This window comes from Salmo salar, chromosome ssa27, assembly GCF_905237065.1.
Source record: "Salmo salar chromosome ssa27, Ssal_v3.1, whole genome shotgun sequence".
Lineage (NCBI taxonomy): Eukaryota > Metazoa > Chordata > Actinopteri > Salmoniformes > Salmonidae > Salmo > Salmo salar.
In genome coordinates, this window is record NC_059468.1 from 15,761,604 (window position 1) to 15,778,235 (window position 16,632).

Consider the following 16,632-nt stretch of genomic DNA (forward strand, 5'->3'; position numbering starts at 1 on the left):
TGATTGGGTTTGCTTACTTATCACAGTGATGGAGTTCAGATCCACAGAGAAGTTGAAGGTAGAGTTTGGATTGGTCACAGCCTCTTTCAATGTATCAACAATGTCACTGCCCTTGGGGACAGGTACAGTGGAGGTCGCATTGAACTCCAGTTCCAACCCCACCTCTGTGTTAGGATCCTGACCGAGACGGGGCACAGGTCTGCAAAGGATCAAAAAGTTCATAGGTTAGGGTCAAGTGAAAAGGTGACTGAAAATGTAAAGTTGTGCTAAAAATAACGCTTATATATTCAAAAGAAGTTCATGTCTAAATGAAAGAAAATGGTTTAAAAGTAGAATACAATATTACCTGAATTGAGTAACAGTCGTCTGAACGTAACAAAGCCCATATCTTTGTCGGAAGATTGTGTCACACTGTAAGGAGTAGGGGAGAGAAGAGACAACTTTAATAGACTATCAAATAGTATGAGAGATTTTCCAAACAGAATATATACAACATTCTTCGGCTTTTTTTTTAACAATCCCTTATTCCCATTGCTCAACGCTCTTTAAGCCTAAAGTCATTGTCACTTGAACCTTAGGTAAAGTCAATAACCACATCAACAAAGAAACAAATGAATGGTCATATCTGGATTTCGAGGACTTACAATTGTGGTAATGGTATCTGAAAGTGTTTTGAATTCTGTGCTTTGAGGGTCAGTCAAGGCTGGTACAAAAACTTGTTGCAAGGTGACTTGTAATTCCACTACTGGAGGAGGTGCCGTTGTTATGGCAATTGTAGCAGGAACAGTTGTTGTTGCAGGGGCATCTGAAATAAAAAAAATTACACTCTTTTAGAATTTGAAAGGTGCTCCAATTGCAACGTGTGCTTAAACTGTACTGGTGATGTGCTAGTGTGTACAACTTGATAACGTGGGCTGTAGGTGGAGGACAGTGAAATGTTGCTGATGTAGCTGCAATTGTTTGATCAATTCCACAGCGTGATTTAACTTCAAAGTTGCCACAACTGAACATTACATGTCAATGGATAATTCTGGAGCACCTATTGATTGGGTTTGCTTACTTATCACAGTGATGGAGTTCAGATCCACAGAGAAGTTGAAGGTAGAGTTTGGATTGGTCACAGCCTCTTTCAATGTATCAACAATGTCACTGCCCTTGGGGACAGGTACAGTGGAGGTCGCATTGAACTCCAGTTCCAACCCCACCTCTGTGTTAGGATCCTGACCGAGACGGGGCACAGGTCTGCAAAGGATCAAAAAGTTCATAGGTTAGGGTCAAGTGAAAAGGTGACTGAAAATGTAAAGTTGTGCTAAAAATAACGCTTATATATTCAAAAGAAGTTCATGTCTGAATGAAAGAAAATGGTTTAAAAGTAGAATACAATATTACCTGAATTGAGTAACAGTCGTCTGAACGTAACAAAGCCCATATCTTTGTCGGAAGATTGTGTCACACTGTAAGGAGTAGGGGAGAGAAGAGACAACTTTAATAGACTATCAAATAGTATGAGAGATTTTCCAAACAGAATATATACAACATTCTTCGGCTATTTTTTTTAACAATCCCTTATTCCCATTGCTCAACGCTCTTTAAGCCTAAAGTCATTGTCACTTGAACCTTAGGTAAAGTCAATAACCACATCAACAAAGACACAAATGAATGGTCATATCTGGATTTCGAGGACTTACAATTGTGGTAATGGTATCTGAAAGTGTTTTGAATTCTGTGCTTTGAGGGTCAGTCAAGGCTGGTACAAAAACTTGTTGCAAGGTGACTTGTAATTCCACCACTGGAGGAGGTGCCGTTGTTATGGCAATTGTAGCAGGAACAGTTGTTGTTGCAGGGGCATCTGAAATAAAAAAAATTACACTCTTTTAGAATTTGAAAGGTGCTCCAATTGCAACGTGTGCTTAAACTGTACTGGTGATGTGCTAGTGTGTACAACTTGATAACGTGGGCTGTTGGGGGAGGACAGTGAAATGTTGCTGATGTAGCTGCAATTGTTTGATCAATTCCACAGCGTTATTTAACTTCAAAGTTGCCACAACTGAACATTACATGTCAATGGATAATTCTGGAGCACCTATTGATTGGGTTTGCTTACTTATCACAGTGATGGAGTTCAGATCCACAGAGAAGTTGAAGGTAGAGTTTGGATTGGTCACAGCCTCTTTCAATGTATCAACAATGTCACTGCCCTTGGGGACAGGTACAGTGGAGGTCGCATTGAACTCCAGTTCCAACCCCACCTCTGTGTTAGGATCCTGACCGAGACGGGGCACAGGTCTGCAAAGGATCAAAAAGTTCATAGGTTAGGGTCAAGTGAAAAGGTGACTGAATATGTAAAGTTGTGCTAAAAATAACGCTTATATATTCAAAAGAAGTTCATGTCTGAATGAAAGAAAATGGTTTAAAAGTAGAATACAATATTACCTGAATTGAGTAACAGTCGTCTGAACGTAACAAAGCCCATATCTTTGTCGGAAGATTGTGTCACACTGTAAGGAGTAGGGGAGAGAAGAGACAACTTTAATAGACTATCAAATAGTATGAGAGATTTTCCAAACAGAATATATACAACATTCTTCGGCTATTTTTTTTTAACAATCCCTTATTCCCATTGCTCAACGCTCTTTAAGCCTAAAGTCATTGTCACTTGAACCTTAGGTAAAGTCAATAACCACATCAACAAAGACACAAATGAATGGTCATATCTGGATTTCGAGGACTTACAATTGTGGTAATGGTATCTGAAAGTGTTTTGAATTCTGTGCTTTGAGGGTCAGTCAAGGCTGGTACAAAAACTTGTTGCAAGGTGACTTGTAATTCCACCATTGGAGGAGGTGCCGTTGTTATGGCAATTGTAGCAGGAACAGTTGTTGTTGCAGGGGCATCTGAAATAAAAAAATTACACTCTTTTAGAATTTGAAAGGTGCTCTATTGCAACGTGTGCTTAAACTGTACTGGTGATGTGCTAGTGTGTACAACTTGATAACGTGGGCTGTTGGGGGAAGGACAGTGAAATGTTGCTGATGTAGCTGCAATTGTTTGATCAATTCCACAGCGTGATTTAACTTCAAAGTTGCCACAACTGAACATTACATGTCAATGGATAATTCTGGAGCACCTATTGATTGGGTTTGCTTACTTATCACAGTGATGGAGTTCAGATCCACAGAGAAGTTGAAGGTAGAGTTTGGATTGGTCACAGCCTCTTTCAATGTATCAACAATGTCACTGCCCTTGGGGACAGGTACAGTGGAGGTCGCATTGAACTCCAGTTCCAACCCCACCTCTGTGTTAGGATCCTGACCGAGACGGGGCACAGGTCTGCAAAGGATCAAAAAGTTCATAGGTTAGGGTCAAGTGAAAAGGTGACTGAATATGTAAAGTTGTGCTAAAAATAACGCTTATATATTCAAAAGAAGTTCATGTCTGAATGAAAGAAAATGGTTTAAAAGTAGAATACAATATTACCTGAATTGAGTAACAGTCGTCTGAACGTAACAAAGCCCATATCTTTGTCGGAAGATTGTGTCACACTGTAAGGAGTAGGGGAGAGAAGAGACAACTTTAATAGACTATCAAATAGTATGAGAGATTTTCCAAACAGAATATATACAACATTCTTCGGCCTTTTTTTTTTTAACAATCCCTTATTCCCATTGCTCAACGCTCTTTAAGCCTAAAGTCATTGTCACTTGAACCTTAGGTAAAGTCAATAACCACATCAACAAAGACACAAATGAATGGTCATATCTGGATTTCGAGGACTTACAATTGTGGTAATGGTATCTGAAAGTGTTTTGAATTCTGTGCTTTGAGGGTCAGTCAAGGCTGGTACAAAAACTTGTTGCAAGGTGACTTGTAATTCCACTACTGGAGGAGGTGCCGTTGTTATGGCAATTGTAGCAGGAACAGTTGTTGTTGCAGGGGCATCTGAAATCAAAAAAATTACACTCTTTTAGACTTTGAAAGGTGCTCCAATTGCAACGTGTGTTTAAACTGTACTGGTGATGTGCTAGTGTGTACAACTTGATAACGTGGGCTGTTGGGGGGAGGACAGTGAAATGTTGCTGATGTAGCTGCAATTGTTTGATCAATTCCGCAGCGTTATTTAACTTCAAAGTTGCCACAACTGAACATTACATGTCAATGGATAATTCTGGAGCACCTATTGATTGGGTTTGCTTACTTATCACAGTGATGGAGTTCAGATCCACAGAGAAGTTGAAGGTAGAGTTTGGATTGGTCACAGCCTCTTTCAATGTATCAACAATGTCACTGCCCTTGGGGACAGGTACAGTGGAGGTCGCATTGAACTCCAGTTCCAACCCCACCTCTGTGTTAGGATCCTGACCGAGACGGGGCACAGGTCTGCAAAGGATCAAAAAGTTCATAGGTTAGGGTCAAGTGAAAAGGTGACTGAAAATGTAAAGTTGTGCTAAAAATAACGCTTATATATTCAAAAGAAGTTCATGTCTGAATGAAAGAAAATGGTTTAAAAGTAGAATACAATATTACCTGAATTGAGTAACAGTCGTCTGAACGTAACAAAGCCCATAGCTTTGTCGGAAGATTGTGTCACACTGTAAGGAGTAGGGGAGAGAAGAGACAACTTTAATAGACTATCAGATAGTATGAGAGATTTTCCAAACAGAATATATACAACATTCTTATGCCTTTTTTTTTTAACAATCCCTTATTCCCATTGCTCAACGCTCTTTAAGCCTAAAGTCATTGTCACTTGAACCTTAGGTAAAGTCAATAACCACATCAACAAAGACACAAATGAATGGTCATATCTGGATTTCGAGGACTTACAATTGTGGTAATGGTATCTGAAAGTGTTTTGAATTCTGTGCTTTGAGGGTCAGTCAAGGCTGGTACAAAAACTTGTTGCAAGGTGACTTGTAATTCCACTACTGGAGGAGGTGCCGTTGTTATGGCAATTGTAGCAGGAACAGTTGTTGTTGCAGGGGCATCTGAAATCAAAAAAATTACACTCTTTTAGAATTTGAAAGGTGCTCCAATTGCAAGGTGTGCTTAAACTGTACTGGTGATGTGCTAGTGTGTACAACTTGATAACGTGGGCTGTTGGGGGAGGACAGTGAAATGTTGCTGATGTAGCTGCAATTGTTTGATCAATTCCACAGCGTGATTTAACTTCAAAGGTGCCACAACTGAACATTACATGTCAATGGATAATTCTGGAGCACCTATTGATTGGGTTTGCTTACTTATCACAGTGATGGAGTTCAGATCCACAGAGAAGTTGAAGGTAGAGTTTGGATTGGTCACAGCCTCTTTCAATGTATCAACAATGTCACTGCCCTTGGGGACAGGTACAGTGGAGGTCGCATTGAACTCCAGTTCCAACCCCACCTCTGTGTTAGGATCCTGACCGAGACGGGGCACAGGTCTGCAAAGGATCAAAAAGTTCATAGGTTAGGGTCAAGTGAAAAGGTGACTGAATATGTAAAGTTGTGCTAAAAATAACGCTTATATATTCAAAAGAAGTTCATGTCTGAATGAAAGAAAATGGTTTAAAAGTAGAATACAATATTACCTGAATTGAGTAACAGTCGTCTGAACGTAACAAAGCCCATATCTTTGTCGGAAGATTGTGTCACACTGTAAGGAGTAGGGGAGAGAAGAGACAACTTTAATAGACTATCAGATAGTATGAGAGATTTTCCAAACAGAATATATACAACATTCTTCGGCTATTTTTTTTTTAACAATCCCTTATTCCCATTGCTCAACGCTCTTTAAGCCTAAAGTCATTGTCACTTGAACCTTAGGTAAAGTCAATAACCACATCAACAAAGACACAAATGAATGGTCATATCTGGATTTCGAGGACTTACAATTGTGGTAATGGTATCTGAAAGTGTTTTGAATTCTGTGCTTTGAGGGTCAGTCAAGGCTGGTACAAAAACTTGTTGCAAGGTGACTTGTAATTCCACTACTGGAGGAGGTGCCGTTGTTATGGCAATTGTAGCAGGAACAGTTGTTGTTGCAGGGGCATCTGAAATCAAAAAAATTACACTCTTTTAGACTTTGAAAGGTGCTCCAATTGCAACGTGTGTTTAAACTGTACTGGTGATGTGCTAGTGTGTACAACTTGATAACGTGGGCTGTTGGGGGAGGACAGTGAAATGTTGCTGATGTAGCTGCAATTGTTTGATCAATTCCACAGCGTGATTTAACTTCAAAGGTGCCACAACTGAACATTACATGTCAATGGATAATTCTGGAGCACCTATTGATTGGGTTTGCTTACTTATCACAGTGATGGAGTTCAGATCCACAGAGAAGTTGAAGGTAGAGTTTGGATTGGTCACAGCCTCTTTCAATGTATCAACAATGTCACTGCCCTTGGGGACAGGTACAGTGGAGGTCGCATTGAACTCCAGTTCCAACCCCACCTCTGTGTTAGGATCCTGACCGAGACGGGGCACAGGTCTGCAAAGGATCAAAAAGTTCATAGGTTAGGGTCAAGTGAAAAGGTGACTGAAAATGTAAAGTTGTGCTAAAAATAACGCTTATATATTCAAAAGAAGTTCATGTCTAAATGAAAGAAAATGGTTTAAAAGTAGAATACAATATTACCTGAATTGAGTAACAGTCGTCTGAACGTAACAAAGCCCATATCTTTGTCGGAAGATTGTGTCACACTGTAAGGAGTAGGGGAGAGAAGAGACAACTTTAATAGACTATCAAATAGTATGAGAGATTTTCCAAACAGAATATATACAACATTCTTCGGCTATTTTTTTTAACAATCCCTTATTCCCATAGCTCAACGCTCTTTAAGCCTAAAGTCATTGTCACTTGAACCTTAGGTAAAGTCAATAACCACATCAACAAAGACACAAATGAATGGTCATATCTGGATTTCGAGGACTTACAATTGTGGTAATGGTATCTGAAAGTGTTTTGAATTCTGTGCTTTGAGGGTCAGTCAAGGCTGGTACAAAAACTTGTTGCAAGGTGACTTGTAATTCCACTACTGGAGGAGGTGCCGTTGTTATGGCAATTGTAGCAGGAACAGTTGTTGTTGCAGGGGCATCTGAAATCAAAAAAATTACACTCTTTTAGAATTTGAAAGGTGCTCCAATTGCAAGGTGTGCTTAAACTGTACTGGTGATGTGCTAGTGTGTACAACTTGATAACGTGGGCTGTTGGGGGGAGGACAGTGAAATGTTGCTGATGTAGCTGCAATTGTTTGATCAATTCCGCAGCGTGATTTAACTTCAAAGTTGCCACAACTGAACATTACATGTCAATGGATAATTCTGGAGCACCTATTGATTGGGTTTGCTTACTTATCACAGTGATGGAGTTCAGATCCACAGAGAAGTTGAAGGTAGAGTTTGGATTGGTCACAGCCTCTTTCAATGTATCAACAATGTCACTGCCCTTGGGGACAGGTACAGTGGAGGTCGCATTGAACTCCAGTTCCAACCCCACCTCTGTGTTAGGATCCTGACCGAGACGGGGCACAGGTCTGCAAAGGATCAAAAAGTTCATAGGTTAGGGTCAAGTGAAAAGGTGACTGAAAATGTAAAGTTGTGCTAAAAATAACACTTATATATTCAAAAGAAGTTCATGTCTAAATGAAAGAAAATGGTTTAAAAGTAGAATACAATATTACCTGAATTGAGTAACAGTCGTCTGAACGTAACAAAGCCCATAGCTTTGTCGGAAGATTGTGTCACACTGTAAGGAGTAGGGGAGAGAAGAGACAACTTTAATAGACTATCAAATAGTATGAGAGATTTTCCAAACAGAATATATACAACATTATTCGGCTATTTTTTTTTAACAATCCCTTATTCCCATAGCTCAACGCTCTTTAAGCCTAAAGTCATTGTCACTTGAACCTTAGGTAAAGTCAATAACCACATCAACAAAGACACAAATGAATGGTCATATCTGGATTTCGAGGACTTACAATTGTGGTAATGGTATCTGAAAGTGTTTTGAATTCTGTGCTTTGAGGGTCAGTCAAGGCTGGTACAAAAACTTGTTGCAAGGTGACTTGTAATTCCACCACTGGAGGAGGTGTCGTTGTTATGGCAATTGTAGCAGGAACAGTTGTTGTTGCAGGGGCATCTGAAATCAAAAAAATTACACTCTTTTAGAATTTGAAAGGTGCTCCAATTGCAAGGTGTGCTTAAACTGTACTGGTGATGTGCTAGTGTGTACAACTTGATAACGTGGGCTGTTGGGGGAGGACAGTGAAATGTTGCTGATGTAGCTGCAATTGTTTGATCAATTCCGCAGCGTGATTTAACTTCAAAGGTGCCACAACTGAACATTACATGTCAATGGATAATTCTGGAGCACCTATTGATTGGGTTTGCTTACTTATCACAGTGATGGAGTTCAGATCCACAGAGAAGTTGAAGGTAGAGTTTGGATTGGTCACAGCCTCTTTCAATGTATCAACAATGTCACTGCCCTTGGGGACAGGTACAGTGGAGGTCGCATTGAACTCCAGTTCCAACCCCACCTCTGTGTTAGGATCCTGACCGAGACGGGGCACAGGTCTGCAAAGGATCAAAAAGTTCATAGGTTAGGGTCAAGTGAAAAGGTGACTGAAAATGTAAAGTTGTGCTAAAAATAACACTTATATATTCAAAAGAAGTTCATGTCTAAATGAAAGAAAATGGTTTAAAAGTAGAATACAATATTACCTGAATTGAGTAACAGTCGTCTGAACGTAACAAAGCCCATAGCTTTGTCGGAAGATTGTGTCACACTGTAAGGAGTAGGGGAGAGAAGAGACAACTTTAATAGACTATCAAATAGTATGAGAGATTTTCCAAACAGAATATATACAACATTCTTCGGCTATTTTTTTTAACAATCCCTTATTCCCATAGCTCAACGCTCTTTAAGCCTAAAGTCATTGTCACTTGAACCTTAGGTAAAGTCAATAACCACATCAACAAAGACACAAATGAATGGTCATATCTGGATTTCGAGGACTTACAATTGTGGTAATGGTATCTGAAAGTGTTTTGAATTCTGTGCTTTGAGGGTCAGTCAAGGCTGGTACAAAAACTTGTTGCAAGGTGACTTGTAATTCCACTACTGGAGGAGGTGCCGTTGTTATGGCAATTGTAGCAGGAACAGTTGTTGTTGCAGGGGCATCTGAAATCAAAAAAATTACACTCTTTTAGAATTTGAAAGGTGCTCCAATTGCAACGTGTGTTTAAACTGTACTGGTGATGTGCTAGTGTGTACAACTTGATAACGTGGGCTGTTGGGGGGAGGACAGTGAAATGTTGCTGATGTAGCTGCAATTGTTTGATCAATTCCGCAGCGTGATTTAACTTCAAAGGTGCCACAACTGAACATTACATGTCAATGGATAATTCTGGAGCACCTATTGATTGGGTTTGCTTACTTATCACAGTGATGGAGTTCAGATCCACAGAGAAGTTGAAGGTAGAGTTTGGATTGGTCACAGCCTCTTTCAATGTATCAACAATGTCACTGCCCTTGGGGACAGGTACAGTGGAGGTCGCATTGAACTCCAGTTCCAACCCCACCTCTGTGTTAGGATCCTGACCGAGACGGGGCACAGGTCTGCAAAGGATCAAAAAGTTCATAGGTTAGGGTCAAGTGAAAAGGTGACTGAAAATGTAAAGTTGTGCTAAAAATACACTTATATATTCAAAAGAAGTTCATGTCTAAATGAAAGAAAATGGTTTAAAAGTAGAATACAATATTACCTGAATTGAGTAACAGTCGTCTGAACATAACAAAGCCCATAGCTTTGTCGGAAGATTGTGTCACACTGTAAGGAGTAGGGGAGAGAAGAGACAACTTTAATAGACTATCAAATAGTATGAGAGATTTTCCAAACAGAATATATACAACATTCTTCGGCTATTTTTTTTAACAATCCCTTATTCCCATAGCTCAACGCTCTTTAAGCCTAAAGTCATTGTCACTTGAACCTTAGGTAAAGTCAATAACCACATCAACAAAGACACAAATGAATGGTCATATCTGGATTTCGAGGACTTACAATTGTGGTAATGGTATCTGAAAGTGTTTTGAATTCTGTGCTTTGAGGGTCAGTCAAGGCTGGTACAAAAACTTGTTGCAAGGTGACTTGTAATTCCACCATTGGAGGAGGTGTCGTTGTTATGGCAATTGTAGCAGGAACAGTTGTTGTTGCAGGGGCATCTGAAATAAAAAAATTACACTCTTTTAGAATTTGAAAGGTGCTCCAATTGCAAGGTGTGCTTAAACTGTACTGGTGATGTGCTAGTGTGTACAACTTGATAACGTGGGCTGTTGGGGGGAGGACAGTGAAATGTTGCTGATGTAGCTGCAATTGTTTGATCAATTCCGCAGCGTGATTTAACTTCAAAGGTGCCACAACTGAACATTACATGTCAATGGATAATTCTGGAGCACCTATTGATTGGGTTTGCTTACTTATCACAGTGATGGAGTTCAGATCCACAGAGAAGTTGAAGGTAGAGTTTGGATTGGTCACAGCCTCTTTCAATGTATCAACAATGTCACTGCCCTTGGGGACAGGTACAGTGGAGGTCGCATTGAACTCCAGTTCCAACCCCACCTCTGTGTTAGGATCCTGACCGAGACGGGGCACAGGTCTGCAAAGGATCAAAAAGTTCATAGGTTAGGGTCAAGTGAAAGGTGACTGAAAATGTAAAGTTGTGCTAAAAATAACACTTATATATTCAAAAGAAGTTAATGTCTAAATGAAAGAAAATTGTTTAAAAGTAGAATACAATATTACCTGAATTGAGTAACAGTCGTCTGAACATAACAAAGCCCATAGCTTTGTCGGAAGATTGTGTCACACTGTAAGGAGTAGGGGAGAGAAGAGACAACTTTAATAGACTATCAGATAGTATGAGAGATTTTCCAAACAGAATATATATAACATTATTATGCCTTTTTTTTTAAACAATCCCTTATTCCCATAGCTCAACGCTCTTTAAGCCTAAAGTCATTGTCACTTGAACTTTAGGTAAAGTCAATAACCACATCAACAAAGACACAAATGAATGGTCATATCTGGATTTCGAGGACTTACAATTGTGGTAATGGTATCTGAAAGTGTTTTGAATTCTGTGCTTTGAGGGTCAGTCAAGGCTGGTACAAAAACTTGTTGCAAGGTGACTTGTAATTCCACCATTGGAGGAGGTGTCGTTGTTATGGCAATTGTAGCAGGAACAGTTGTTGTTGCAGGGGCATCTGAAATCAAAAAAATTACACTCTTTTAGAATGTGAAAGGTGCTCCAATTGCAAGGTGTGCTTAAACTGTACTGGTGATGTGCTAGTGTGTACAACTTGATAACGTGGGCTGTAGGTGGAGGACAGTGAAATGTTGCTGATGTAGCTGCAATTGTTTGATCAATTCCGCAGCGTGATTTAACTTCAAAGGTGCCACAACTGAACATTACATGTCAATGGATAATTCTGGAGCACCTATTGATTGGGTTTGCTTACTTATCACAGTGATGGAGTTCAGATCCACAGAGAAGTTGAAGGTAGAGTTTGGATTGGTCACAGCCTCTTTCAATGTATCAACAATGTCACTGCCCTTGGGGACAGGTACAGTGGAGGTCGCATTGAACTCCAGTTCCAACCCCACCTCTGTGTTAGGATCCTGACCGAGACGGGGCACAGGTCTGCAAAGGATCAAAAAGTTCATAGGTTAGGGTCAAGTGAAAAGGTGACTGAAAATGTAAAGTTGTGCTAAAAATACACTTATATATTCAAAAGAAGTTCATGTCTAAATGAAAGAAAATGGTTTAAAAGTAGAATACAATATTACCTGAATTGAGTAACAGTCGTCTGAACGTAACAAAGCCCATAGCTTTGTCGGAAGATTGTGTCACACTGTAAGGAGTAGGGGAGAGAAGAGACAACTTTAATAGACTATCAAATAGTATGAGAGATTTTCCAAACAGAATATATACAACATTCTTCGGCTATTTCTTTTTAACAATCCCTTATTCCCATTGCTCAACGCTCTTTAAGCCTAAAGTCATTGTCACTTGAACCTTAGGTAAAGTCAATAACCACATCAACAAAGACACAAATGAATGGTCATATCTGGATTTCGAGGACTTACAATTGTGGTAATGGTATCTGAAAGTGTTTTGAATTCTGTGCTTTGAGGGTCAGTCAAGGCTGGTACAAAAACTTGTTGCAAGGTGACTTGTAATTCCACCATTGGAGGAGGTGCCGTTGTTATGGCAATTGTAGCAGGAACAGTTGTTGTTGCAGGGGCATCTGAAATCAAAAAAATTACACTCTTTTAGAATGTGAAAGGTGCTCCAATTGCAAGGTGTGCTTAAACTGTACTGGTGATGTGCTAGTGTGTACAACTTGATAACGTGGGCTGTTGGGGGGAGGACAGTGAAATGTTGCTGATGTAGCTGCAATTGTTTGATCAATTCCACAGCGTGATTTAACTTCAAAGGTGCCACAACTGAACATTACATGTCAATGGATAATTCTGGAGCACCTATTGATTGGGTTTGCTTACTTATCACAGTGATGGAGTTCAGATCCACAGAGAAGTTGAAGGTAGAGTTTGGATTGGTCACAGCCTCTTTCAATGTATCAACAATGTCACTGCCCTTGGGGACAGGTACAGTGGAGGTCGCATTGAACTCCAGTTCCAACCCCACCTCTGTGTTAGGATCCTGACCGAGACGGGGCACAGGTCTGCAAAGGATCAAAAAGTTCATAGGTTAGGGTCAAGTGAAAAGGTGACTGAAAATGTAAAGTTGTGCTAAAAATAACACTTATATATTCAAAAGAAGTTCATGTCTAAATGAATGAAAATGGTTTAAAAGTAGAATACAATATTACCTGAATTGAGTAACAGTCGTCTGAACGTAACAAAGCCCATAGCTTTGTCGGAAGATTGTGTCACACTGTAAGGAGTAGGGGTGAGAAGAGACAACTTTAATAGACTATCAAATAGTATGAGAGATTTTCCAAACAGAATATATACAACATTCTTCGGCTATTTCTTTTTAACAATCCCTTATTCCCATAGCTCAACGCTCTTTAAGCCTAAAGTCATTGTCACTTGAACTTTAGGTAAAGTCAATAACCACATCAACAAAGAAACAAATGAATGGTCATATCTGGATTTCGAGGACTTACAATTGTGGTAATGGTATCTGAAAGTGTTTTGAATTCTGTGCTTTGAGGGTCAGTCAAGGCTGGTACAAAAACTTGTTGCAAGGTGACTTGTAATTCCACCATTGGAGGAGGTGCCGTTGTTATGGCAATTGTAGCAGGAACAGTTGTTGTTGCAGGGGCATCTGAAATCAAAAAAATTACACTCTTTTAGAATGTGAAAGGTGCTCCAATTGCAAGGTGTGCTTAAACTGTACTGGTGATGTGCTAGTGTGTACAACTTGATAACGTGGGCTGTTGGGGGGAGGACAGTGAAATGTTGTTGATGTAGCTGCAATTGTTTGATCAATTCCACAGCGTGATTTAACTTCAAAGGTGCCACAACTGAACATTACATGTCAATGGATAATTCTGGAGCACCTATTGATTGGGTTTGCTTACTTATCACAGTGATGGAGTTCAGATCCACAGAGAATTTGAAGGTAGAGTTTGGATTTGTCACAGCCTCTTTCAATGTATCAACAATGTCACTGCCCTTGGGGACAGGTACAGTGGAGGTCGCATTGAACTCCAGTTCCAACCACACCTCTGTGTTAGGATCCTGACCGAGACGGGGCACAGGTCTGCAAAGGATCAAAAAGTTCATAGGTTAGGGTCAAGTGAAAAGGTGACTGAAAATGTAAAGTTGTGCTAAAAATACACTTATATATTCAAAAGAAGTTCATGTCTAAATGAAAGAAAATGGTTTAAAAGTAGAATACAATATTACCTGAATTGAGTAACAGTCGTCTGAACATAACAAAGCCCATAGCTTTGTCGGAAGATTGTGTCACACTGTAAGGAGTAGGAGAGAGAAGAGACAACTTTAATAGACTATCAAATAGTATGAGAGATTTTCCAAACGGAATATATTCAACATTTTTCTGCATTTTTTTTTTTAACAATCCCTTATTCCCATTGCTCAACGCTCTTTAAGCCTAAAGTCATTGTCACTTGAACCTTAGGTAAAGTCAATAACCACATCAACAAAGACACAAATGAATGGTCATATCTGGATTTCGAGGACTTACAATTGTGGTAATGGTATCTGAAAGTGTTTTGAATTCTGTGCTTTGAGGGTCAGTCAAGGCTGGTACAAAAACTTGTTGCAAGGTGACTTGTAATTCCACCACTGGAGGAGGTGCCGTTGTTATGGCAATTGTAGCAGGAACAGTTGTTGTTGCAGGGGCATCTGAAATCAAAAAAATTACACTCTTTTAGAATGTGAAAGGTGCTCCAATTGCAAGGTGTGCTTAAACTGTACTGGTGATGTGCTAGTGTGTACAACTTGATAACGTGGGCTGTTGGGGGGAGGACAGTGAAATGTTGCTGATGTAGCTGCAATTGTTTGATCAATTCCGCAGCGTGATTTAACTTCAAAGGTGCCACAACTGAACGTTACATGTCAATGGATAATTCTGGAGCACCTATTGATTGGGTTTGCTTACTTATCACAGTGATGGAGTTCAGATCCACAGAGAAGTTGAAGGTAGAGTTTGGATTGGTCACAGCCTCTTTCAATGTATCAACAATGTCACTGCCCTTGGGGACAGGTACAGTGGAGGTCGCATTGAACTCCAGTTCCAACCCCACCTCTGTGTTAGGATCCTGACCGAGACGGGGCACAGGTCTGCAAAGGATCAAAAAGTTCATAGGTTAGGTTCAAGTGAAAAGGTGACTGAAAATGTAAAGTTGTGCTAAAAATAACACTTATATATTCAAAAGAAGTTCATGTCTAAATGAATGAAAATGGTTTAAAAGTAGAATACAATATTACCTGAATTGAGTAACAGTCGTCTGAACGTAACAAAGCCCATAGCTTTGTCGGAAGATTGTGTCACACTGTAAGGAGTAGGGGAGAGAAGAGACAACTTTAATAGACTATCAAATAGTATGAGAGATTTTCCAAACAGAATATATACAACATTCTTCGGCTATTTCTTTTTAACAATCCCTTATTCCCATTGCTCAACGCTCTTTAAGCCTAAAGTCATTGTCACTTGAACCTTAGGTAAAGTCAATAACCACATCAACAAAGACACAAATGAATGGTCATATCTGGATTTCGAGGACTTACAATTGTGGTAATGGTATCTGAAAGTGTTTTGAATTCTGTGCTTTGAGGGTCAGTCAAGGCTGGTACAAAAACTTGTTGCAAGGTGACTTGTAATTCCACTACTGGAGGAGGTGCCGTTGTTATGGCAATTGTAGCAGGAACAGTTGTTGTTGCAGGGGCATCTGAAATCAAAAAAATTACACTCTTTTAGAATGTGAAAGGTGCTCCAATTGCAAGGTGTGCTTAAACTGTACTGGTGATGTGCTAGTGTGTACAACTTGATAACGTGGGCTGTTGGGGGGAGGACAGTGAAATGTTGCTGATGTAGCTGCAATTGTTTGATCAATTCCGCAGCGTGATTTAACTTCAAAGGTGCCACAACTGAACATTACATGTCAATGGATAATTCTGGAGCACCTATTGATTGGGTTTGCTTACTTATCACAGTGATGGAGTTCAGATCCACAGAGAAGTTGAAGTTAGAGTTTGGATTGGTCACAGCCTCTTTCAATGTATCAACAATGTCACTGCCCTTGGGGACAGGTACAGTGGAGGTCGCATTGAACTCCAGTTCCAACTCCACCTCTGTGTTAGGATCCTGACCGAGACGGGGCACAGGTCTGCAAAGGATCAAAAAGTTCATAGGTTAGGGTCAAGTGAAAAGGTGACTGAAAATGTAAAGTTGTGCTAAAAATAACACTTATATATTCAAAAGAAGTTCATGTCTAAATGAATGAAAATGGTTTAAAAGTAGAATACAATATTACCTGAATTGAGTAACAGTCGTCTGAACATAACAAAGCCCATAGCTTTGTCGGAAGATTGTGTCACACTGTAAGGAGTAGGGGAGAGAAGAGACAACTTTAATAGACTATCAGATAGTATGAGAGATTTTCCAAACAGAATATATATAACATTATTATGCCTTTTTTTTTAACAATCCCTTATTCCCATTGCTCAACGCTCTTTAAGCCTAAAGTCATTGTCACTTGAACCTTAGGTAAAGTCAATAACCACATCAACAAAGACACAAATGAATGGTCATATCTGGATTTCGAGGACTTACAATTGTGGTAATGGTATCTGAAAGTGTTTTGAATTCTGTGCTTTGAGGGTCAGTCAAGGCTGGTACAAAAACTTGTTGCAAGGTGACTTGTAATTCCACCATTGGAGGAGGTGCCGTTGTTATGGCAATTGTAGCAGGAACAGTTGTTGTTGCAGGGGCATCTGAAATCAAAAAAATTACACTCTTTTAGAATGTGAAAGATGCTCCAATTGCAAGGTGTGCTTAAACTGTACTGGTGATGTGCTAGTGTGTACAACTTGATAACGTGGGCTGTTGGGGGAGGACAGTGAAATGTTGCTGATGTAGCTGCAAT

General features: G+C 39.8%; 1 protein-coding gene across 1 annotated transcript in view; it reads right to left on the minus strand.

Annotated features, from left to right (window-relative positions):
- LOC106588536 (uncharacterized) overlaps positions 1–16,632 on the minus strand; it is a 76,173-nt gene that overhangs the window by 33,065 nt on the left and 26,476 nt on the right. The window contains exons 65-112 of the mRNA XM_045709208.1: positions 16,320–16,480; positions 16,021–16,085; positions 15,692–15,873; positions 15,275–15,435; positions 14,975–15,039; positions 14,646–14,827; positions 14,229–14,389; positions 13,928–13,992; positions 13,600–13,781; positions 13,183–13,343; positions 12,883–12,947; positions 12,554–12,735; positions 12,137–12,297; positions 11,837–11,901; positions 11,509–11,690; positions 11,093–11,253; positions 10,793–10,857; positions 10,465–10,646; positions 10,049–10,209; positions 9,750–9,814; positions 9,422–9,603; positions 9,005–9,165; positions 8,706–8,770; positions 8,377–8,558; positions 7,961–8,121; positions 7,661–7,725; positions 7,332–7,513; positions 6,915–7,075; positions 6,616–6,680; positions 6,287–6,468; positions 5,871–6,031; positions 5,570–5,634; positions 5,241–5,422; positions 4,825–4,985; positions 4,525–4,589; positions 4,196–4,377; positions 3,779–3,939; positions 3,478–3,542; positions 3,149–3,330; positions 2,734–2,894; positions 2,434–2,498; positions 2,105–2,286; positions 1,689–1,849; positions 1,390–1,454; positions 1,061–1,242; positions 645–805; positions 347–411; positions 18–199 (exon numbers count right to left, since the gene is read on the minus strand). Of these exons, the coding sequence (XP_045565164.1) occupies positions 18–199; positions 347–411; positions 645–805; positions 1,061–1,242; positions 1,390–1,454; positions 1,689–1,849; positions 2,105–2,286; positions 2,434–2,498; positions 2,734–2,894; positions 3,149–3,330; positions 3,478–3,542; positions 3,779–3,939; positions 4,196–4,377; positions 4,525–4,589; positions 4,825–4,985; positions 5,241–5,422; positions 5,570–5,634; positions 5,871–6,031; positions 6,287–6,468; positions 6,616–6,680; positions 6,915–7,075; positions 7,332–7,513; positions 7,661–7,725; positions 7,961–8,121; positions 8,377–8,558; positions 8,706–8,770; positions 9,005–9,165; positions 9,422–9,603; positions 9,750–9,814; positions 10,049–10,209; positions 10,465–10,646; positions 10,793–10,857; positions 11,093–11,253; positions 11,509–11,690; positions 11,837–11,901; positions 12,137–12,297; positions 12,554–12,735; positions 12,883–12,947; positions 13,183–13,343; positions 13,600–13,781; positions 13,928–13,992; positions 14,229–14,389; positions 14,646–14,827; positions 14,975–15,039; positions 15,275–15,435; positions 15,692–15,873; positions 16,021–16,085; positions 16,320–16,480 (6,528 nt within the window). The remainder of the gene's footprint in view (positions 1–17; positions 200–346; positions 412–644; positions 806–1,060; positions 1,243–1,389; positions 1,455–1,688; positions 1,850–2,104; positions 2,287–2,433; positions 2,499–2,733; positions 2,895–3,148; positions 3,331–3,477; positions 3,543–3,778; positions 3,940–4,195; positions 4,378–4,524; positions 4,590–4,824; positions 4,986–5,240; positions 5,423–5,569; positions 5,635–5,870; positions 6,032–6,286; positions 6,469–6,615; positions 6,681–6,914; positions 7,076–7,331; positions 7,514–7,660; positions 7,726–7,960; positions 8,122–8,376; positions 8,559–8,705; positions 8,771–9,004; positions 9,166–9,421; positions 9,604–9,749; positions 9,815–10,048; positions 10,210–10,464; positions 10,647–10,792; positions 10,858–11,092; positions 11,254–11,508; positions 11,691–11,836; positions 11,902–12,136; positions 12,298–12,553; positions 12,736–12,882; positions 12,948–13,182; positions 13,344–13,599; positions 13,782–13,927; positions 13,993–14,228; positions 14,390–14,645; positions 14,828–14,974; positions 15,040–15,274; positions 15,436–15,691; positions 15,874–16,020; positions 16,086–16,319; positions 16,481–16,632) is intronic.